Genomic DNA, 24,128 nt, shown 5'->3' with positions numbered 1-24,128 from the left:
AGAAACTATGAAGTGGAAAATTACAGTAATAACCACCTCGCAATGTGAACCACTGTGAGCAGCGTGAAGTTTCTATGTCCTCGTCCACTCTGCAAAGCCTCCTGCAGTTCTACTCTACATTGCCCACGGCATGAAAAATCTTTGTTCAATGCTCCCCACTCTCTAGTCACCCAGTGCCTCAGAAACACAGCAGTGATGCTGGCAATTAGTTACAATTGGTGATTTCTTCTGTACTTAAGTAAACATTTCTATAACTATATATATGTCTATAGCCAGGGGGAGCATATACAGTATTCCTAATATTCTTGGGTTTGGGTTCAGGACCTGCCAAGGTATCAAATTCTCGGATACTCAAGACCTTTTAGGAAACGACAGAGCTCAGCACATATCCTGTATGATCCTCTTGTATAGTACACATGCTACATAAACAGTTACACCATGTAGGGAACAAAAAGCAAAATATTCAGTAATTCTAATTAAAATATGCTACTAGTTTTATATTTTCAAGAAATGTCATTCTAATTCCTATCATTTCAGGGCCAAGAAAAAGCTCGCAGCTCCCACTAAAGTAGCCCTTACCTTCCATACGGGTTCTCCAGGACTGTTTTTAACATGAGGCACATTGAAATTCAACATCCGCTTCAGAGCCACTGAAAATAAAGTTGACATCAGTTACTTAGAGTCGGCTTTTGTTTTTTTCTCACCATAAACAAAATGCATAAATGCTAACAGAACTGACTAAAGAAATGACTGGATGTGGAAAAACTTGGGTCGGATCTTTAAGAGAATTTCACCAACATCTAACTGGCATCTGTTTGGGAGCTAAAAAAAAAAAAAAAAAAAAAACCAACAAAACAAGGCACCTGTCTCAAAAGCTGTGAAAACTAAACAGGACAAAGCACTTTGGAGTTTGGGGTTACAGCTCAGGGGTATAGCACTTGCCCAGAACACATGAGTTTGATCCTTAACATTGTGGGAAACAAAAGGGACAAACAAAAACGCCATGCTCCTGAAAAGCATGTGTCTGTTTCCCCTGACAATCCAGAATGCCTTTTACATGCACGCACGCCAAAAGAAACTGCTTTATCATTTCTCACAACAGCCTTAGTAGTGAACTGCTTCCTGATGAAGAAAACTTTTATAAAAACAAGACTATCTATGGTAGGCTTAACTGTTTCTTAAGGAGACCCATACAGTAGGTCTATATTTTAGTTACTCAAGAGCATATTTTATAGCCAATAAATCCACTGAAAGGTTATACAACTTAGTTTATAATCCTTAGGAAAAATAAGACTTCATAATAACTGGTAACTGTATTATCCACTTTGAAAAACCACAGCAGTCATGCTTTAGGATTTATTGCTCACCTGTTTAAACCACAGTAGAAAAAAAACATTTTCCAAGGAAAATGAAATCTGCTACGCTGGCTGGTGCTACTTTTCTCTGTGTGCATGTGTCTGTGTGACTTTTTCCTTTTTCCAATAAAGTTGTATTAAGTCATCCTCAAGTAGTTGAGGATGGCCTTGAATTTATAATGTTCTTGCCTCTACTTCCTAACTGCTGAGATTACAGAGAGGTATGCACTACCACAGCCCCTGGTTTTTATGTGGTGTTGAAGATTAAATATATGACTTCCTGCACGAAAACACTTGAAACCGAGATGGCCAAGCATTCAAGAAAATGTACAGACTGGGTGATTGAAGAGTGACTACCTCACATCCACTTTATTCGTTAATGTATGTGAGACAAGGTCTTACTACAGAGCTCTGGTTGTCTTGTAACTCACTCGGGACATCAGGGTATCCTCAAACTCGAGATCTGCCTTCCTCTGACTCCTAAGTGCTGAGATCAAAGACATGTGCCACCACACCAGGCTACTTTGGTTTTTTAAACGCATTTGGGCATTAGGTAATACAGAAAAATTTACAATATTACAAACTACAAATATAGCACTGTATAATACACAAACTAATACCCTTATAGCCTATTCACCCATCAAAAAAATAAAAACCCTGTTACTAAACACAGGTCAAGGAAGGTAGGTGATAATGCTACTTAGCACTCTCCTTGAAAAGACTGCACTCCAGCATGCTCTCAGTCATCCACATTAGAACTCTTTTAGATACTGAAGTGCCTTGGATGCTCAAGTCCCTCACATTCAGTAATAAATCTTTGATAATATTTTAAAAACTAAAATATTTTAATATTTGAACATAACCTATGTTAATTCATCTCACCATGAAAGACTAGTTAGTTCAGAAGATAATTTCACATTGTTTTGGCTCAACTAAGAAACTTTCTCCAATCCCCAGCCTTGGCTAGCTAGTTCAAAGTTGTTTTGATACAAGTAATTTGTTAATGAAGCATATGGCCTGTGTTTAGAGTGATAAAAGAATAGATTCTACTTCATCAGAGTTTAACACTCTTAGTGCTTAAATCACTGCTTCTGGTGCAAATGACAAATAGTTTTCTCTATGGGCTCTAAATATATTATCCTACAATTTTACACTTAGTTAAGGTAGCTTCACTCTTACCCAGAAAAATGTCTTCATTCATTCACTGAGTAAACACTGTCATTTATATGTACTGTTTGCTCATTCATTCATTCATTCATTCATTTAGCAAACGTTTACTGAGTGTTTACCATGGGTTAGATATTGTCCTAACTGTAGGGCATCACATGAAGGAAAACAGATCAAATAAAAATTACCTGTTCTCATGCAATTTTCATTATTGTTGTCGAGGGACAAAGGCCATTTACAAATTAAGTAAAACCTAGGATGTATGGGATCATGATAAATGCTGTGACAAAAGATGGGAGCAGGAAAGTAGAAAAGCAAGGTAGGATATAGTTTTAAAAAGTGATTAGGAAGGTCTCTTGAGAAACACACATTTGAGTAAAGGCCTAGAGGAAGCTAGGGAGTGAACCACGTAAGTTACTTACTAAGAAAGAAGATTCTGGGGGCTGGAGAGATGGCTCAGTGGTTAAGAGCACCCGACTGCGCTTCCAGAGGTCATGAGTTCAATTCCCAGCAACCCCATGGTGGCTCACAACCATCTGTAAAGAAATCTGATGCCCTCTTCTGGTGTATCTGAAGACAGCTACAGTGTACTTATATATAATAAATGAATAAATCTTAAAAAAAAAAAAAAAGAAAGAAGATTCTACAGAGAAGAAACAAATTGGGGGTGAGGGGAGGCGCATTTGGGTGTGGACTTTAAGGAAAGGTCACAAAGCAACAAAGTGATCAAGTGAGGCAGAGACTAGTTCTTGTGTGAACCTGGAGATCACTTTCCTTTACCATAGTCAAAATAAGAAGCTATTACAAGTTTTACACAAATGCATGCCACACTCAGTATGGGTGATTCTGTGAATGAATGAAAAGGAGCAAGGTTGTAAAAGGAACAGCACAGACAGAAAGTTACTGCAGAAATTCAAGGAGATGGTGTCGGGGGATAGCAACAGGTACCGGACAGTTTTAGAGTAAAATTGGCATGATTTACTGATAAATCTAAATTGAGTTAAAGTAAGAAAAGAAAAATCACATGAAGTTTTGCATGAGGAACTTAAGAAGCTTTTGTTAATATCAAATGGTCTGAATTCAGAATAAAAGTCTACACTAGTCTTGTAGACGTGGGAATCACCAGCTGCAGTGGTTTGAATGAGAATGAGATCTGACTACTTGATCACTAGGGAGTGGCACTATTTGAAAGGATCAGGATGTGTGGCCTTATTGGAGGAAGCCCATCACTGGAGGTGGGCTTTGAAGTTTCGGAAAGTGCCTTCCAAGTCTAGACTCTATCTCCCTGTCATCTGTGGATCTGGATGTTCAACGTTCAGCTACTTCTCTGACATCATGTCTGCCTGCAGGCCAACGTTCTCCCTACCATGATGATAATGGACTAAACTTTGAAACTGTAAGCAAGCCTCAGTTAAATGCTTTCCTTTATAAGAGTTGTCATGTTCATGATTGATCTCTCTTAACAGCAACAGAAGACCAAGACACAAGCATATATAATACTGAAAGCTAAGAGGCCAGATGAAATTACAACAAGAGACAAAGTAACTGATTTGGGCTGAGAGACAAGGGAGACAAACAAGCAAGAACTCGCAATAGGAAGAGGAGGGAGCGGCTTACTCTTAACTGTTGAATGGAAGATGGGAAGAGAAAAAGTAATGCATGAAGCTTTCACAAGGAAGATGGAAATTGAGGTCACAGAGGTACTACAGGGAGACAGACCAAGAAACAGGTATGCTAGTTAACACCTTTGTACTTTAGTTTCTTCATCTATAAAATGGAGATAATGGAAACTACCCAAACCAATAAATTCTCAGTGCATTGACTATCATCTCATCCATCCAAACAGACTGCAAACTACTTTGCAGCAAAGTATCTACTACCTAGAATATTTGATGATTGTTGTTCCTAAATATTCTCAACAGAAATCAACGAAATGTTACTCCTACAAAGGATTTTGCTCTAAAAATAACACATGATCCATTTATTGTATGAGTTTAATAACAAGCTATATAGTAATAACGTGGATTCTTGATATAATCAAAAAGACAAAATGTAATATTAGGTTTTAGTCTTTACAATGTCTGCATATTAAAATGCACTGTTGTGTAAATTCAACTTTTAAAAGATTCCCTTTAATTAGGACAGTTTTACTGATGGGTAGTAAAATCTAATTCAGTTAGTTTTATTAAGATACTGGAACCAAGCTTCTAAGAGAAGCTGAGCCTCTATTTGCTTGCAAATGAAATTATCAAGTATTCTCAAATAATATTTGTTTACCATATTTAAGTTATCTTTTACCGTGACCAGTTTTACTAAATTACCTAGTGAGAAATATACAATTCAGTATGCTTTTCTGTTCAGTATGCTGCATTCAGATCTATCATTTTTAATACACTTTGTTTATTGAAGCGATGGTACTTTCTTTTAAAAGACTTTATTTGTTGTTTGTTTGTTTTATGTATATAAGTACTCTATCTGTACATACACCTTCATGCCAGAAAAGGGCATCAAATCATGTTACAGATGGTTGTGAGCCACCATGTGGTTGCTGGGATTTGAACTCAGGACCTCTGGAAGAGCAGCCAGTGCTCTTAACTGCTGAGCCATCTCTCCAGCCCCCTATCATTTTTTTAAGACAAGGGAAGGAAGGAATCAGGCACAGTTCAAATTCTACTGCTACGCTGTATTGCTTGTAACTAATTGTTTTTAATACAAATAAGCATACATTCAAGAGAATTAAAGTTCTTTATGGCTTATGGCCTATTTCTAGTCTCTTTGGAAGTTTCTAGACAAGTAGTATAGAATATGTAAATCATTTTGGAATTACACATATCACATTTATACATGATATACATATATATGTATAAATAATTATTTGGGAGCCAGTATAAATACACAAAGTTACTAGAGTTGTTTACTGGAAATAAGGAAAATCAGGAGTACCTCACATAAAAAAAAAAAACAAAACAAACCTAAAATCAAGGGAAGAAATATGTATCTTTAAATTTTACCTTATAAATAGGTATACAAATATGCTCTACTTATAAGATACAACTATTTTACATTTTAAGATTACTATCTGTCAAACAATTGAAATACAACTCTTGTTAAATTAGTTTTGACAGTTTGAAGTCTCTTCCTGCAAGCTGCAGGAGGAAATCATTATCACCTGACATTTTTCTTCAGCTTCTCCCAATAGAATCCAAAGAAGGTGGCATAAAGTAAGGAGCTCTGAAAAGAATACTTAGATTTTGTAATCATGGCTCAAGTGTCAAAAACAGGTTTTAAAATCACTAAAACTGAAAGTGAAAATCAAACCAACCTGGAAGCTTGAAATACGAACACAAACCTATAGATCTCGTTAAGTGACAATATAGGAAAGAAAACACCAGCTGCCAGTCCTTGCCGTGATGGCCTTCTGAAACTCGGTAATTAAAAAATAAGTAGCTAACACTGTAGCAAACAGCCAGCCTACTTAAGCCTCTTGTAACACAGGCAAAGGCTGTAAAGCATCTCTCCCTCACAACCTCAAAGTAGAGCAGCTCTTGAAGCTCAACTCCGGGCTGTATGAACAACTCAGAGGTGATGACAGGTCGCCGCTCAGGCACAAACTGAAAAGAAGGAAAGACTGAGTGAGTACCTGTTTGCCTTTCCCGAATGCTGGCCGCCATCTTGCTTCCCACCATCCACTGCCCGGCTGGCACTCGGAGCCTGAAGATGACGTGGCTCTACCTCCCGCGCCGGAAGTAGATCCAGGGGGCGGGTGCAGAGATAGCAGACCCGCCTCCTCAGTCCGGGCCCTCCCCTTTAGTCCCAGACATTGGTGTTTCCCGAATTCCCAGCAGCGATTCCCACCAATCGGGAAAAGCCTCCTGAGGTCGCTACTTTTATTTTGCTTCTCAGGGCATGAGGACAGAGAAGCGCTTAGAATTTGATAGTACACTTTTCATGAAGTTTAAATCCTCATAAAAATTACAAGACCAAATGAAATGCCAGAAATTGCGTTTTCTTGATTTCCATGACAGTCAGTAGTGTCCTTTTCCTCTTTTCTCTGAAAACAAAACCTACAAACGTAATATTCTCAGTGCAATTTCTTCATGAAAATGACTTGGTTAGGGCTTTGGCCTGCTAGCGTATAAAATCACAGAAAAGCCAAATGGCACAATTTCTTCTCAGTAGTGTACTAAAAACAACAAATGATTTTGAGCAGAATTTGGATGATCACTGACAGCTTTGGTAGATTTAAAGCACTGTAATTGTGAAATAAATCCCATATAGACCGTTTACAAATAGATTTTATTAATATCAAAAATATATACAATGACAACTTATTACCAATCAAAATGAATCCACCGATGACATTGCATTAGGGGTTAATTCTGAGGCAGTCAGATTCTGAGATGAAATCATACCTTGAAAACCTTGTCTTTCAAAATTATACAAATAATTTATTTTTTAAAATCAAGATCACATTTTTTACAATAAAAACATGATCTCTATTTGACAGATATAAAGATAACTATTTTTATAAAGTTACAACAGGCTATCTAAAGTTAATAGTTTGCGTCGTAGGGGAAGTATTCTTGATTCTGGCGTCCATGGAAGCAGAATGTCTTTCCCACCTTCCATTTTGAGTTTAATCGTATTTACCTGAGCATTCCACTTTTAAGTACAAATTTGTCATTTTACCATTTCAGTTGCATTACAAACTTCCAAGACTATATAAGGCACATTATCATAAAATACTGACAATCCGAACATCATTATACAGTGTGCATGTTTGTGTATTTCGGCCCAATAGTGTGTAATGCAGGGAATAAACATATAAAGAAAAATATATCCCTCAGAGTCATAAATCATTTAAAGCTAAGACCAAGAATGATATTTATACTGCATTATTATGAGAATAAAAACCATGATTTTAGAGTTAAATTTACTGTAGCTGTTTATCTAACTCCAGATTTTTTGGCTTTAATAATTGAACCACATTAGGAGATAGTTTTATCATAGAAAAATAGTCCAGGACAGTTCATTTCTTGAGTTCCAAGTGCTCTCAGACAAGGAGAATAAAGGATCTTGGATCTTACCCACATTAATAAAACTTTTAAGACACTTCTGGGAACAGGGGAGGGGATGAAGTAATAATGGGAGTATGACCAAAGCCCATTACATGCATGTATGCCAATATTAGATGTCATGATAGCCACTGTTTTAAATAATTACATACTAATAAGAAGGAAAAGAAACATATCTGCATTAAAAGATCATCACACCCTTACTAGATCTCTGACACAGCTAGAAACATCCAGAAAGAGAACTTCAACTGAGAGAATGTCTCCATGAAATAAGGAAGTAGGACAGCCATTAGTGATTGATGGAAAGGGCCCGGACACTGTATGCAGTGCCACCCCAGGACTAGTGGCCTCGGCATCTGTAAGAAAGCAAATGAGCAAGCTGTGGAAAGCAAGCCAGAAGGCACCAACCACTCTGTATGACCCTCCACCTGCAGATTCCTGCCTTGACTTCCTTCAGTGAGGAACAGTGATATGGAAGTGATGAAAATAACCCCTTTCCTTCCCAAGTTGCTTTTAATCAGTTCATCACAGCAATAGCAATCCTAATTAAGATAGATTCCCAACAGGTTTATTTAGTTTGTATGAGAACTTCACAACTTCACATTTAATGGCTTATAAAAACATTTACTTAGAAATGTTAAGTGTTCATGCCTTTTTTTAATGTTTTGGTCATAGTTTAAAATTAAACCCAAGGCCTTACACAAGTTAGGTAGACAAACCATTCTACCACTGTGCGTTTTTGATTCATTTTAAACAGGCTGACTTATAAACTATTTCAGAGCACAGAATCTGGTACACAGTTGGTATTAGAGTGTATTTGAAGGTGGTCAAAATAGATCTTGAAAACTGGGTCTCTTTCAAGGATTACAAAATTTCCCAAGTTATAGATAATACAAATTCAAGTGATTCTTCATTAAGTGTGTGTTCAATGCTTTACGCTGCATTATAGGAAGCATAACAAATACATAATAGTAACCATGTTTATCAACAGAGTCTAGTTCTTACCATTTTCTTATGACTGAACGCTAAAGGAAAGTCCCAGGAAAAACTTACCATTATACAATCCCTTTATAAATACTGACTGTGCAAGTTCCAAAAGCTTCTAATGTAATTAGGAGGAAACATAAATGACAAACATAAAACTGTCCCTTCATAATTTTAAAACTAAGTATGCTAATTTAAGAACTATACTAAAAAAACAAAATAGGAACAACAAGCATGACACAGTAACATTGCAGTTTCTCTGTTAAGCCTCAAGTATATATATAGACTAATCTAGAGAACATGCAACAAAAGCTTTGAACCAGAAGACATTCTGAAATCTGATGTTCCATTTTAAGTCTTTAATATTCAGACCATCTCACTCCCAAGGCCATGTTTACGTATAGATTAAGTACAATAAAATCACTTGTCGCCAGTCCAAGACTCTATAATCCCACCCAACACTCTAAGGATTGTGTTTGTGTTAGTTACTATCCCGGGGGTCAGGAGCGGAGGTAACTCAAAGTGCAAGCTAAAAAATACCATTTTGGAGTTGTATGGATTTAACAGCCTTTAAAACTCAGTAGGAACTAACAGGGTAAACAAAAGATCCAACTTATCAACACACTTGGAATAAATGCTGTCTGTTGAGTTCGAGATTTAAGTTATTCATGATGGATCATTTAATTACTTTTAAACATCTAGCAAAATGTAACACAAGATAAAGAAATGCCTTCATGCTAAATGCTCAAGATAAAGAGAAACTTTATTAGCTCTGTTACATACAACTTGGAAGGTTCTGAGGTAAGCAAGAAAACGGCACTGTGATGACAACTGAGTTTTCCTTTGGTATTAAGAAGGGTATTACCAATACCAAGTCAGTCCTGTTGTTTAAGGGGTTGAAATCCCTTTTAAGTCTTGTGTTTCTTGGGAGTAACAATACATGACCAACAGCTAACACATACTTTGTGTTAATGTGTGAAGACATTGCCATGAGTGGGTCATGTACTTATTTCTTTATTAAGCAGGGTCTCCCGCAGCCCAGGATGGTTTTAAACTTGGGCTATCATACCAGATCCTCCTGCCTTAGTCTCTCGCAGGAGTGTGCATTCATGCCTTGAAAAGAGACTGTACGTAACTTGATTTTATTACATGGTTTCTTGTTACACTAGATAGCATTCATATACTCAAAAAAAAAAACCATTGCTAGGCACATTGATATACGTCACAGCCCCAGCAATGACTGTGACTAAGGCAGGAAGATGGCAATTTATAACAGTCGGGCTCTATAGAAGACCCTGTCATAAGATAATAAAAAATTGAAAAATAAATAGTTTATAAAGAATATACAAAATACATTATTATCTCTATGTGGCAAAATTAGAGTATTTTTTAAATTTGTAGTTTTAAATTATAATTCATTCATTGATTATACAAGGTATCTTTTGAAAGCAAAAGAAGGTAACTATAGAATGCTATGGTGAGATCTTACCAATCATTCAACAATCTTAATAATAAATAGTTGTTATGTAGCAAAACCATATTAAAGTTCAGAGATTCTTCAGACGCCAAGATGGTTTCATATATGAGACACACTGACCATACAAGGTATTCTAAGGTATTTTCAAGGACACCTGAAAACTCCTGAGCCATGATTTTAAGCTTAAGGAGGACACATAGATCCTAGAATTATTTGTAAAGCTTTGCTTTTCATACAGTATTTCCAATTAGTCATTATTGGATAGTTGTATTGGTCACTTAATTAAAATACATTTACGATATCTCTGATTTATGAGACGACTTAGCCAACTTTTCTATTTAATGCTTTAAAAAAAGAAATTTGACAGCTTGTTCTACATAGCCAGGTTCCAGGACAACCAGGACTATGTAGAAGGAAAACAAAACAAAACAAAACAAAACAAAAAACCACCAACAGTGAAGCAGAACAAACAAAACAACACAAATTTGATGACTGCACAGAACTAGGAAAGTGTCATCCTACAAAGGCAATTCTTCCATGTCATGCTAATAGAGCTGAGCTCCTGTACAGCTCAACGGTCTGTACGACCATTCTAAAACCGTGAAGTTATCAAGAAAGCACAGCAGTAGGAAAGAGCCAATAGGAAGGAGTGACGTTACGACGGCAGCAGTCATGGACAGCTATCACCAAGCATGACTAGAAGGTCTGGACCAAAGCTTCAGTGGTTCAGAGGCCAAACCATCCTTTTTTGAAAACGTCATATATTTTTTGTTGCACCAAGAGGTTGGCCAGTGTCCAAAAGTGATGAATAAGAACAGGTATCAATAGCAGCCTTTAAAACAGCATTTCTTCATTAGAAGAAACATTTAATGTCCGAGGTAATAAGTGAGACCTTTCTTCCTTTTCTAGTCTTATAGAGTCTCTTATGGCAAAATCCATATTTTCTTGGAACTCCTCATATGTGTTGGTGACAGGTAGAGCTAAACAGTTATTACACTTGTTCGCAACAGGAAAATCGCCATGCAGACATTCAATGGAAGGAGCGGGTTTAAATCCAGTAGGTGGAACGGAACTACAACCGGTTGCAAAATGAAGAATGTCTTCCAGTGTTGTTGCAGACTTTCCATCTGAAAGTTAGTAATTAAAGAGAAAAGATAATTACATCCATGAAGCATGCATTGTCAGCAAAGACTGTCTAACTACACCGGGGTTACTGAAGTTATACATTCTGACATTCATCTAGGACAAACTAACAAAGTAACAGATTTAAGTCTTCTTAGGGCAAGAGCAAAAACCATAAAAAACATACTGAACAAAAACTTCACCTACCCTCTACAGCCTGTAAGTAACTGTTCCAAAACCTCGAAGTTTTTACATCTGGTAACTTGTGGATTGTGAAAAGATCACTGAGGTTTTTTGCAGAGAGACTCTCAGGTTTATGACAGAGGATGTTATAAAATGCTTCTGGGTAAGCTTGAATTTTCTCTAAAACACCGAGCGTTTTCAGACCCTGTTTAAAACTTGAAGAGAAAAATAATAAGGCAACATACATACATGTATTTTATACCAACTTTACCTGGCATTTTTCAAAAGATTATTTATTATGTACATAGTGTTGGGCCTGAATATTGCTTGTATCCCAAAAAGAGAGCACCAATCCCATTATAGATGGCTGTGAGCCACCATATGGTTGGTTGCTGGGAATTTAACTGAGGACCTCTGGAAGAGCAGTCAGTGCTCTCTACCTCTGGCCAGCTCTCCAGCCCTTGCCTGGCATTTTATAAATAGCTGATTAAGACAAAACAGCCCAACAAAATCTACTACATGCCTTCAGATATGAGATAAAATACTAGGATATACTTTCAAATCCGCAAACAAATGGAATATTAATTATGAAAATAACCATTTGCCTTTCTAACTTTAAAACTGGTTTTTTATTGAAGTAGTAAGTACTACGTTGCACGATTGGACAAACTTACATGGTTGCTAAATGAAACCCAAGGGTAAGTCCCTGTAGTTAGGGTGACTCAGGGCTGTAAAACAGACAATTGCAGTGCTTGGCAACCCCTCCCCCAACTCTAAGTTAAAACCCTTAACTTAGGCACCATGCACCTTGAACTCATGCACCATGAACCTTGATTGCAAGAAACAGGGATCTCCAGCCCAACAGGAGATCAGCTTCCATAGTGCCAAAGGTATTGTGTAGGTGCTGAGGGAGAAAAGCTATCACCAGTCTCAGCCAAAACTGGACTTTGCATGCATGGTCCACCATGGTGGCAAGCCTACTCTGGATTTGGGGGGTGCTTTGCAGAAGGAAGAAAAGGTACCATAATCCAGACCAAAACTCTACATCATAGCTCCTAGAAAGGAACTACTCTTACTCTGCTAACCAGTCACTTTGTCAAACTGTCTTCTAAATGTATGTTTATAACATACATCTGGGTTGCTTTCAACCCTGGTCAGAGCTTCCTTCTGCAGTGAACAAAAAACACTCACACTTAGAGAAATTACTGAGAATAAGTGATCGGCCCTAAATGGGACACCTTTATTAATCCCCCCTCATCCCCATAACCCACCTCCCATGCGAAGGGCCAAAAGGGACAAAGAGAATATAAGAGCTGGAAAATGGGAGAAAGCATTGTAAAACCTGTCTCAGGATTTAACATAGATGCTGTATTTACAAGCTTACAAAAACTGGTTTCAAAATTCCAGTGTGGATGGGGGAGAGCAGCTTACAAAGCCCTGCTAGTTACAAAGCAACCTGCACATGCCTATAACTCCTGTCCGGGAGGAGAGAGACATGAGTCGGCCTAGTAGAGAAGTTTATGGAGAGACCCTGTCTCAAAGGTGTAGGTAGAGACAGACAGAGGACCCTAACAGCCTCTTCTGGGCTGTACTCACGCGCACAGATGTGTATATCTGCACACATCTAACTGGGAACAACCACCAGAGGGACAAAATGGTTATTTAACAGGGGACAGAAGACAGAGGGAATGAGGCTGGACAGGCTTCACTTTCTACATTTAAACAGGAACATTAAGAATTTTATAACCACATAGGATATCTATGTACATGTTTACAATAGTCAATAAAAAATAAAACTTAAACTTGAAAGGAAATGGAAATCTCAGTTTATAGCACAGCTACCCAGAGACAAAGCAATATTAGGACTGTGAATCTCTGTAGAAAAGAAAAGAACTTCATTTTGAGAGCATGTCACTGGTTCTAAGACTGCTGTTCATGAAATGTTGAATCAAGCAAGTAATTATTTTGTACTCTTATATTTTTTGGTTGTGAGCCTAGCCTTTAACGGCTGAGCCATCTCTCCAGCCCTATTTTTGTACTCTTAATTCTCCAGTATCCATTTAAAAAAGGTTTATTTTATGTGTATGGCTAGCTTTTTCTGAATGCATGTCTGTGCACCACCTGAATACAGTGCCCAGAAGACAGAGAGGACACTAGATGGCTTTTAGAAGCCATGCAGTACTGGGAACCAAACCTGGGTCCTTGGCAAGAACAGCCAGTGCTCTCGACTGCTGAGCCATCTCTCTAGCCCTGTGGTTGTCAACCACTGGGCGGAGACTACTACAGGGTCAGATATCAGATATTGACATTACGATTTACAACAGTAGCAGAATTACTGTTAAGAAGTAGCAATGAATTACGTTTAAGGTTGGGGTCAGCACAACATGAGGAGCTATGTTAAAGGCTCAAAGCATCAGGAAGGTTGAGAACCACTGCCTTACCCCGTAACTCTACATTATCCTAGAGTATTAGGATTGACTTGGGATTACTGACCGGATATGACAACATGTATATATATGTCACTGTAGCACTTGGGAAGGAGAGAAGGCGTAACACAGCTCAATGTCATCCTTATCTATGTAAAGACTTGGAAGACAGCCTGTGTCTTAAGAAAAGAAGTAGTTAAAGCCAAATGTATGGTTAGCTCCTATTTACCCAGCAGAGGACAAGTGCTCATGTTCAATACTGATTGCATAAATGAGTAGAGATGGTGGTTCAAATGGTTACAAAAGTGAGTTTTTTAGAGAAAAACATTACTAATTGAAGTGCTGATTATTGTCCCTGAGGAACCCTTTCATGTAATTCTGGACAAAATAAGAACAGGGCTCATGCAGGAGAGGTTAACATTTAAAGTATTATTTTAAATAGCTTTAACATTCTCTGAAAATAGACATTAATATTTATTACCAAATAAATATATGTAATTTAATAGAATCTTCAACATAGAAATAAACAACTTACCTCTCAAAAGGTGCTTTGACTCTCTTAATTACCTGGTAGAAAAGGATGTCTTTTACCAACATGTATTTATCACTTAATGTTGTCATAAGTCTTAAACATCCACTAAATTCTAGGTAGTTATAGTATTCGTTTATTACTGATTTTAAAATGTTTAAATCAGCTGCAGTATCTATCTGTAACAGGTAAAATATGGTCATGTTAGCCATTTATTCTTAGCGATTGCTACAGTTTGATATTTCATATTCAATTTTATAAAATTAAAATAAATTTCTGCGCGTGCGCCTGTGTGTGTGTGTGTGTGTGTGTGAGAGAGAGAGAGAGAGAGAGAGAGTTTGGGAGCTACCTGCCATGCATGCACGCATGCTGAGATATAATTTGGATCTTCTGCCAAAAGCAGGACCGTCTCTTTTTTGAGACAGTCCTAACTACACAGCCCCTTGGCTGGCCTGGAATTCTCTATGCAGACCAGGCTGACCCTCGACTGTAGGATCCACCTGTTTCTGCCGTCTGAGCACTGGGATTAGAGGCATGCAGCACCGCTCCAGCTCACTGTATGCACTCGTAACTCCAGAAACATATCTCGAGTCCTATATTCAATTCGTTAGTAAAACAGGGTAGAATAAAATTATGCCAAAAAATATGAGATGTCCAAAAACCACAGGATAAAAAAGAGAAAACCAATTCCCACAGGCATCTGCATATGCATCTACATATGCACCATGGCATGAACACATACCACATACCATGCCCAGCAAACCCTGCAGACTATGATGTGTTAGTCCCCACTCTAAAATCTAGCAGAGTGTTCATCTTTACCTGACTTTTATGTTCCTTTTTGGATGTTGTTTTTAAAACAGGTCTCACTATGTAGCCCAGGTTAGCCCTGAAGCCTTAAATTGGTGACATTTATATAGGCATTTTCAACCATGCCCAACTATATGCTTCTGAACTCTTTGGGTAAGTATTAACAGATTAAAACACAAGTAGAATGTAATTTACATTTTAATAAACAAGTATGTTTCTTACCTTGATTATAATCTGTGCCACATCAAGGTCTGAAACATCATCCAGAGTTGGTAAAGCGTTTTCTGGTCCATAAGCAAGGCACTTAAACAAGGTTTCAGAAAAGAAACCTGGCGAAGGACCACCATGAACTAAAGAAATGGCAAGCATTTTGCCAGCTTCATAGTAAAGATTCTCTTTCACAGCTGCAAATGCAAATACAAATAAACTACATATAAGACAAACATAATTCAAAATGATATTTACAGCTAGAAAGTAATTTAAAAGTCATTTGTAAATAAGAAGCCACCATCCTGTGTATAGACCTTCCCTAGAAATCTATTTAAAAATATCCCACGCGGGGCTGGAGAGATGGCTCAGCGGTTAAGAGCACTGACTGCTCTTCCAGAGGTCCTGAGTTCAATTCCCAGCAACCACATGGTGGCTCACAACCATCTGTAAAGAGATCCGATGCTCTCTTCTGGTGTATCTGAAGACAACTACAGTGTACTTACATATAATAAATGAATAAATCTTTTAAAAAATATCCCACGCAGATAGAAATAGCCTAGTGTAGAACAAAATGTAAAACTATGACCAGGGCTGGAGTTACGACACTTGCAGAGCACATGTGTTCTGTTCCTAGCTACCACACAGTGGCTCACAATCATCTGTGACTCAATTCTAGGAGGATCTGCTGTCCTTTTCTGACCTCGGCAGGCACCAGGCACACAAGTAGTGCATGAACATGCAAACAAAACTCATTCACATGAAATAATCTTTTAAAATGTGACTATAACTAATTGTGTCTTAATCAGTGTACATCCCCTGGCTTGCTTTTGTCTGTTATTGAGTAAATATATACATAGTTGTATTCCAACTTTTTCCAACTACTATATTGTAAACTTTTCTAAATTTGTTCATAACAGGTGTAGTCCACAGCTACTGGATGCATCAGACGAGAATGTACTACAGTACAAGCATCCTTCCCACTGGCGCCCCAGTCCTGTGATAACGGTGAGACGTGTTGCCATCACTATCAGCTTATATATTCTGGCTCAAGCACATACGAATCGAGCAGATCCGCTCACACATATGGTATTGATGAATCAAAGTATATGAACATTTTAAGGTTGTTGTTATATATTATCTTACTGAATATGCTACCATATTATACTCATAGCTTTAAATACTTAAAAGTTATTAAAAATGTTGTAGCAATAACTGTGATGGGTAAGAAAGCTATGTAAATATACACTAGTTCTTCAAAACAATTAAGTAACATTTAGAATACTATTATCTTCATTAATAATCTTATTTGCAGCTGAAAAAAAACTATATGCAGGGAAGTGAGAGGTTCTAGACAGATATATACAGACGTACATCCAGGTTTTACAGCTTACATTTCTGTGCTTTCCAGTCACTATGGCAAAGCTGCCATGAGTAACAACTAATTATTTCTGAAGGTCTTAGGGGATAGAAATAAAATATTAAATATAAAATATAAAATATAAAATATAAAAATAAAATATTATGCATCAGTCAATGATAAAGGAAGAAATTAAATATAATAAATCTTACTCTTTTTCAGTTTTCTTGTAAGAAAAAACTAAGAAGAAACACCAAGTTACCCATTGTTTTCCAAAATAGATCTTTACTTAAAGACAGAAAGGCTCACATGAAACAGTTGAAAGAAAACCCTGTCCACGAAGTCCATGCAAAGTGTGAACTCCAGAGCAGTAGCCCACACTTGCCTTTCATTCCTGAGACTTAGTGCATTAAAAAAAAAAAAAAAAAAAAAAAGGGGGTGGGGAATTAGCCACGGGGGAGAAGGCCTTCCCAAAAAAAAAAAGGCCCCGGGTTTGGGCCCCAAACCCAAAAAAAAAAAAAAAAAAAAAAAAAAAAAAAAAAAAAAAAAAAAAGAAACAAAAAAAAAAAAAAAGGTTGGACACAAATCATAAAACAAATTTAACGTAAATTCCATGTTGTAAAAAAACTACGAAGTACTTAGTTAAAACATACAAAGGCTAGATGTGCTGCGTGCCTTCAATCCCACTGATGAGGCAGAGGTGGGCTGATCTCTTAAGTTCAGGACCAGCCTGGTCTACAGAGCAAGTTCCAGGTGAGCTGAGGCAATATAGAGAAACCCTGCCTCAAAAATCTAAAAAGAATGAACAAGAACAGCCCAAATAATTGTTCATTTCACTTGGTGGTGCGAGTCCAATGAAATTCAAGAAAATACAAAGTCTAAATAAACATATTGAATTAAATCATTAGGCACACTGCTCTTGTACAGATATAAGAAGTACATGCTAATTAGGAGTCTGCACTAAGCTGTGTGTGTGTGTGTAACAGTTCAGATGCCCAGGGAGGGCACATCTGTTAAGAGGCCTGAAGCTGGAGTTGTAAGCTGCTTAATGTGGGTACTGCAAATTGAACTTGGGTCATTTCAACCACAGCAAGCATTCCTCACCACGAAATCATCTCCAAACCCAGATACACTTCAGTCTTTACTTTAAAAGTATCAAATTCTCATTCATCGACAAATGTAAATTATTTATTCCAGACACACCTAAAGAATATTCAAAGCAAGTATCATGGTTTTGGCTACACATGCTACCCTCAGTGTGTATAATAATAAAAATAATTACCTTGAGAATTTAGAGACAAGTTCTTTGCCAAGGACCCTTCAAACACTGATGAATTCTCAAGATGGTGCATTAAGTGACTCAGAAATTCCTGCTTTGATCCAGGATGCTTGCTTCCAACCTCATCCTTGTCATTAACATACACTACTTCAATGGAGTATGAAGGGTTAAACTTCTGGCTCTGGAACTGCTCTACTGCACTCCTCCACACATTGGCCTTGTTGATGTATAATGTCTTAGCTTTCTTTTTAATTTGGAATCCTAACTCTATCAATATTGTTGAAATGTCTCTCCTAAATTTGCTGCCTTGCCTATAAAATACAGATTTGAATAAAGAACATTAACGGCATTTATGTGAAACAGCAGTTATAGAACATTAAAAGTTGTAGGTTTATTTGTTTTGTTCGGTTTTTAATTTTAAAAAGGTTTTTTATAATACTGGAAATAAAAACAAAAACACTTATCTGATTATCTACTGTTAAATTTCCCTGTTTTAACTATCTACCAACTTACCATTTGCAGCAATGTTGAAGATTATTTGAATGTCTAATGTGGACTCAGATTTAGGGGTATATTTAAGTTTGAATCTTGCTTCCTTGCCAATAACTAAAACAATCATCAATAATGAAGCTTTAATGGATAATACAGCTAATTTAATATTATCATCAGAACTCACATTCCCTTACATACCCTTTAGTGTAGACCGTCTAGATCAACAATCCTTAAAGTGCGGTCCTAAAGCAAGAGCACCATCTATGAACTAGTTACAAATCCTTGAACTCAAGGTCATCGGCACAATCAGAACCTCTGTGTACTAGCATCCATGAGTCACATGAGTTAGCTTTGTCCTGCTGCGGGCAGAAGCAAGGGACTCAGTGTACATGGATCATCTGTTACACTGTCCACCCCACACACTGCAGGCACAGACACATCTTATTCTAACAGCTGCCTTCTTGCTTCTAAGAGTGTCAACGCTACTCTTTCGGCATATGACTGGACATTAAAACAGAAACAGGCAGACAAGATTCTCTAGCGCAACATCTTTGGAAACCTAAATATTAAAACTATTTTCAAACTATGAATGTAAGACAATGGTTCATTTTAATATAAAAGTACTTTAACAATTTATTATAAAAGTTTTTCAGGTGAACTAGTAATTCTACTTTTCTGCAAACATAATTATCAAATATTTTCAAAAAATTCTCTTTTGTCTTTTAAAGCCTTTTTTACAACAAAAAACTTCATGCACAGTTAAAATTTTCTTCAGAGAAAAGTAAGACTCACGACATTTTTTTAGTTATGCAAAGTTAAAAATCATAACCTCAAAAACATACCTGGTAAGACATAAAATTTAGCTCGTTTTGTTAAAATGTTTATGTGTGATTACAAGAATGACTTAGTTGGGAACTTTGGAAGTAGACATAAGCACAGTCATACAGATAATCCCTGAGTTTCTAAAGGTAGAGCTCACAGCGACTGCACATAAAGCAAGCAATGGTTAGAGCACAAAACCACCAACCTTTGTGTCAAACAGGACACTTTTCTAGAGGGACATGTTGTGCTTGATAACTGAACTTCTTGCTTTAGACTGGAATCAAGTAATGTTGTAAAGTTTTTTCTATGATGTTTGTTTATATCTTTAAAATTATTTTATATTATGACTCAGTATAGAGTATCAGTAATGTAGCCTGATATTTTGCTCTTTTCCTCCCTGCTCCCTCCCTTGGCTCCTCCCCCTTCCTTCCTTCATGACACAGATCCTCATGTCTCAGGCTGGTGTCCAGTGCAAAGTATGGCTATGTGACCACTCCCAGCTATTTTTATTTCCTCCCGCTTTCCCTGACTTCATGCATTCCAATGTTGGGTCCTACAGTTTGAAAAATCATTCTAAACAATTTCATGATCAGCCAATAACATATGTTTGAGCGGCATTTGAAGTCATAATTTTCTTCAAAGTGATTTTTATGTTTTTCTAAAATTCAAAATACATACCTCAGTAGTTCTTTCTGCTGGGCTACAGTTGACTGTCTGGGGAGCTTAGGTGACGACTCTTCCAACAAGCAGTCAGTAACTGTCACATTAGTAGAGTTGGCTAATGGGTGTTTGGGGGCCTTTTGGAAATCTACATATTTAAATCTCGAAGTTAGCTCAACAGAAACATAGGCAAAACATTTTCAACAACATGCACTTGAACAAAAGCAACTTTTATTCAAAATCACAAACTATTACCTGAAGTGTAGGCAATTCTTCTACAGTCCAAACACTCCCAATTTTTTTCCCAAGACTGGAGTGAGGAACAGGCCAAGTGTGTTCCACTAGAACCACAACACTGACATCGCTTTATTTCCCATTTGCTGAGGACATAAAGAAAAGTATATGTGTGTTCTGTTAGTGCTGGATTGTATTCAGATTTCTAGCTGTGCCTAAAGTCTAGCCCTCTGCCATAAACCACAACCAACCTATCAAAGGAAGGAAAAGACTATCCCTTCGATATCATTTCCCCCTGTGAAGTACTGACTGACTTAGGAGAAGCCTGGACTTCAGTCTAGGTTGGCCTGGAATCACTGTGCAGCCCAGCCTGGCCATTCTCCCAAGTGCTGTGTGTACAGACATGCCGCACCACAGCGGACTCTAAAGTATTTTCTCTCATTTTAAACTTGTAATCAATTCCTCCAAACATCCTTAACTTAAAAACCTAAATTACCAACGAACAAAGAATGTAGTTATCAGAAAGGCTTATGATAAGCAGAAAAATGTTCTCTTTCACATTTGAGACAGCACGTTTACAGAGAGACTATTACTGTTCCCTATGTCTGAAGTATCAAGTATTAGAGTATCTGATCTGCGGAATCAAGGTACACAGTGTATCCTAAGCCAAACAAACAAAAACCTCACTCTGACATTTCAGGTGCTGTGCAATGCAACATAATCTAGAGTTTGTTCCTGGCTCATGTGACTATTCTCGCGCATCTCTGCTCCTGTCTCTCACTGTACCCTGGGATATGTCAATCCATATTCATTCATACAGGTGCATGTATTAGGTTCTATTAACTCTGATAAAACACCATGACCAAAAGTAACCTGGGGAAGAAAGTGTTTTATGGGCCCATCTGAAAGAACACAGGGCAGAACCTAAAGGCAGGAGCTGGTGCTAAGGCCATGGAGGGGTGCTGCTTACTGGCTTGCTCTGATATTTTGCTTTAGCCTGCCTTCTTGTAGAACCCAGGACCACCAGTCCAAGGGGAGCCCTGCTTACATGGACTGGCCCCTCCCAGATCAACCACTAATTTAAAAAAAAAAAAAATGGGGTTGGGGACTTAGCTCAGTGGTAGAGCGCTTGCCTAGCAAGCACAAGGCCCTGGGTTTGGTCCCCAGCTCCGAAAAAAAAGAAAAAAAAAAATGCCTACAGCTAGATCTTCTGGAAGTATGGTCTCATTTGAGTTGGTCTCCTCTCAGAGGACTAGCTTGTATCAAGTTCACATAAAACCATCCAGCACACATAAAGGTACTGGGCATGAAGTTTCTTCCACATTGTGAGAGAATGAGTACACAATCTTTTGCACAGAAACAAATATATTCTCTGAATATGTGAAAATATTGGTGGCATTTAGATGCTAGATATTCTCCTAACACCTGTATGTGTGGACATCTTCTCCTATGAGTGTGAATGGATAGGGCATAGGTGCCTGACTCTCCACTACAAAATAGTTCTGCCCACTCGCAGTGAGGAAGAAGACAGTGAAAATAAGTGTTCATTCCATACTAGGCCCTCTTTAAGAGTCTCACAATTTTGAAAGTGGAAAGAAGTACTATTATAAAAGGAGGAAACCTGAGACCAGGGGGCTAATTTCCCTACGGTTATATATTGCTGCGCGCCTTAGAGTAGGGTTTCCCACCCAGTTTACCTTGACTTTAGGTCCCTGCTCCAGCTATTACAGTAAGCTGCCTTTTACCATTAGAATGAAAAGTGTACAGGCACAAAAGCAGGCATCTAGGTAACAGCTGCTCATGTTCCAAGACAAAGGTTAAACCTTGATAGTAAATCAATAACAGATGCAGATTGGGGGACCTGTGACACATGGGATGCACATTAGGGGAACCTGTGACACATGGATGCTTCAAAAGCTGGCCAGTGCCCAGAGACTCTCACATCCACTACTTGAAGAGACAGTCACCTGCACCATCCAGGCGACACTCTTGAGAAATCAATCCTAAGTACCTAGTACCTAGTCCTGGGACTTTAGCCTCTGAACAATCTTCAGTGTATTGTTACATACAGGAGGGGCTCTAAGTGCAGTTTACACTCACAACTCCCCTTCAACTTGGAATAGCCTCATGAAAATTTACCAAAAAAGTTACTATGCTGACCATGAAAAATTCTCTGTAACATACACATTTAATAAGCATGCTTAATCTTAAGTTAAAACTTCAGGCATCCTCTAACTCACTAGAAAACCAACACTCTTAGCGAAGTCTTAGGAAGGAACACTAAACACGACACGACTTGCAGACAGACCTGTTAGGTTCATTGTACTCTCTGCCCTCTTTGCAGTGACATCTTCGGACATCACAGCGGTCATGGCTCTGCAACAGCTCTTGATAAGCATTTTCTTCTAACTCCCAGGATGCATCTCTATAATGAAATAAGATATAAGGTGTGCTTTGGTTAACAGACTTGACAATTTAGAAACAAGGATTAAAGTTAGCATTTTTAGGCTGATCTTTTCAGCACAGAAAACATTATGTTAATTTATCTTACAGTCAATTTCTCAGTGAATACTTCACTGAGAAATACTAAGTGAGAAGTTTGACAAACATTCTAAAACCTACATTTTTCTAGTATTCCAATTTTTGTTGTTGTACTCTAGGCTAGCTTCAAATTCAAGTGTCTCTCCAGCTTCTCAAGTGCTGGGACTAAGTTTGTTTGTTCGGTGTTTCTTTCTGTGACTCTCTCTGCCCCAAGACTATGGACCCTGAGCAAGCCTGGAACTCAGTTTCCACCCATGCTGGCCTCTAAAACCTCAGCCTCGCAACAACTGGGATCCAATTTACTTTCAAGTTCACTATTCCTACTCAGGATTTCTCACCTTGTGCATTACTAAAATTCTCCTTTTCAATTTTCAACCCATTTAGCTGAGCTTAGATCAACTGTGGATCACTTGAAGAACTGGACTTGTCTAGATATATCAGGTATGAGATACTGACATCAGAGTGCCCATTCTCCAAAAGCTGGCCATCGTGGAGAAGGCACTTTGACCCAGTGACATGACTACTTAGCCACAACTACTAACCACACATAAATGATTATTGTTAATATTAGCAAACACTACATTTAAATGCATTTTGGTCAAAAAGTTAAATGTTACTCACTTTTCAGGAATATGAATTCCCATTCTCAACATCTCTTTCTGAAAGATGTCGGTATTATTGCATAGTGTACATCTAAAGAAAAACACTCCTGCGTTTATTGCTTGAACCTACAGCAAAAAATGGGACAATCTCGTTAGCAATGCATCTGATCAGGCTGTGAACTAGATAACAGAGCACGCCCTGCGCCTTCCTGCTCCATGAGTCTCTGCTGTGCCGCTGGCTCTTAGACCTACGAGCAGAGCAGCCCTAACAAAGGCCACTCTTTCTTCTAAAACATCTCAGGAGTACAAGACTCTCTCCTTCGCAGCAGCCACCAATGTCCTTTCTCAAACTTTAGTACTATTCTAGTTGCTTTCTTTCCCCATGAGAAAACACTCATGAACATCAACATCCGGAGAAAAGCGTTTATTTTTATTTTGTCTTACAGCGCCGAGGTCACACTTCACCACCAAGGGAAGAAATTTAGGGCAGGAGCTTGGAGCCTGGAGCAACTGCTTCTGGCTCAGAATCTTGTACAACTATAGTAATTATGTAAGTGTTCTTCGTGTGTGAGTAGTGTGAGTATGTCTTCCTGGGTATGCATGAGTGTACATGAGGAGGCCAGACGCTGAAGTCAGTTTTCTCATTAATTTGGGCAATGACTTCCAAGAATTTATCTCTGAACCCTTCCACTACCATTCTTAAGGCCTATGTTGAAGTTACTGCCTAGTACTACTGTGCTGACATGCCTGGCTTTTAAAGTGCCAATTTTTTGAAAAAAAGTATACACATGAAGAAAGAGGAA

At 38.0% G+C, this 24,128-nt stretch overlaps 2 protein-coding genes across 3 annotated transcripts in view; both read right to left on the bottom strand.

The window, feature by feature from the left end:
• Window positions 1–6,269, bottom strand: part of Scfd1 (sec1 family domain containing 1) — a 75,450-nt gene extending 69,181 nt beyond the window's left edge. The window contains exons 1-2 of the mRNA XM_032907710.1: window positions 6,163–6,269; window positions 580–650 (exon numbers count right to left, since the gene is read on the bottom strand). Coding sequence (XP_032763601.1) covers window positions 580–650; window positions 6,163–6,208 — 117 coding nt within the window. The 5' untranslated portion in view covers window positions 6,209–6,269. The remainder of the gene's footprint in view (window positions 1–579; window positions 651–6,162) is intronic.
• A 530-nt stretch (window positions 6,270–6,799) lies between these two features.
• The window catches only part of G2e3 (G2/M-phase specific E3 ubiquitin protein ligase), a 31,074-nt gene continuing 13,745 nt past the window's right edge, over window positions 6,800–24,128 (bottom strand). The window contains exons 7-15 of one of the 2 annotated variants that reach the window (XM_032907708.1): window positions 23,345–23,451; window positions 22,491–22,607; window positions 20,204–20,328; window positions 19,967–20,096; window positions 17,978–18,285; window positions 15,351–15,532; window positions 14,325–14,497; window positions 11,388–11,578; window positions 6,800–11,185 (exon numbers count right to left, since the gene is read on the bottom strand). In XM_032907708.1, coding sequence (XP_032763599.1) covers window positions 10,893–11,185; window positions 11,388–11,578; window positions 14,325–14,497; window positions 15,351–15,532; window positions 17,978–18,285; window positions 19,967–20,096; window positions 20,204–20,328; window positions 22,491–22,607; window positions 23,345–23,451 — 1,626 coding nt within the window. In that variant the 3' untranslated portion in view covers window positions 6,800–10,892. The remainder of the gene's footprint in view (window positions 11,186–11,387; window positions 11,579–14,324; window positions 14,498–15,350; window positions 15,533–17,977; window positions 18,286–19,966; window positions 20,097–20,203; window positions 20,329–22,490; window positions 22,608–23,344; window positions 23,452–24,128) is intronic. The other variant, XM_032907709.1, reaches the window with a different exon arrangement.

The sequence above is a fragment of the Rattus rattus genome, chromosome 7 (assembly GCF_011064425.1).
Source record: "Rattus rattus isolate New Zealand chromosome 7, Rrattus_CSIRO_v1, whole genome shotgun sequence".
Lineage (NCBI taxonomy): Eukaryota > Metazoa > Chordata > Mammalia > Rodentia > Muridae > Rattus > Rattus rattus.
Note: the sequence above shows the minus strand (reverse complement) of the source record. Positions and strands in the feature narration are given on the sequence as shown.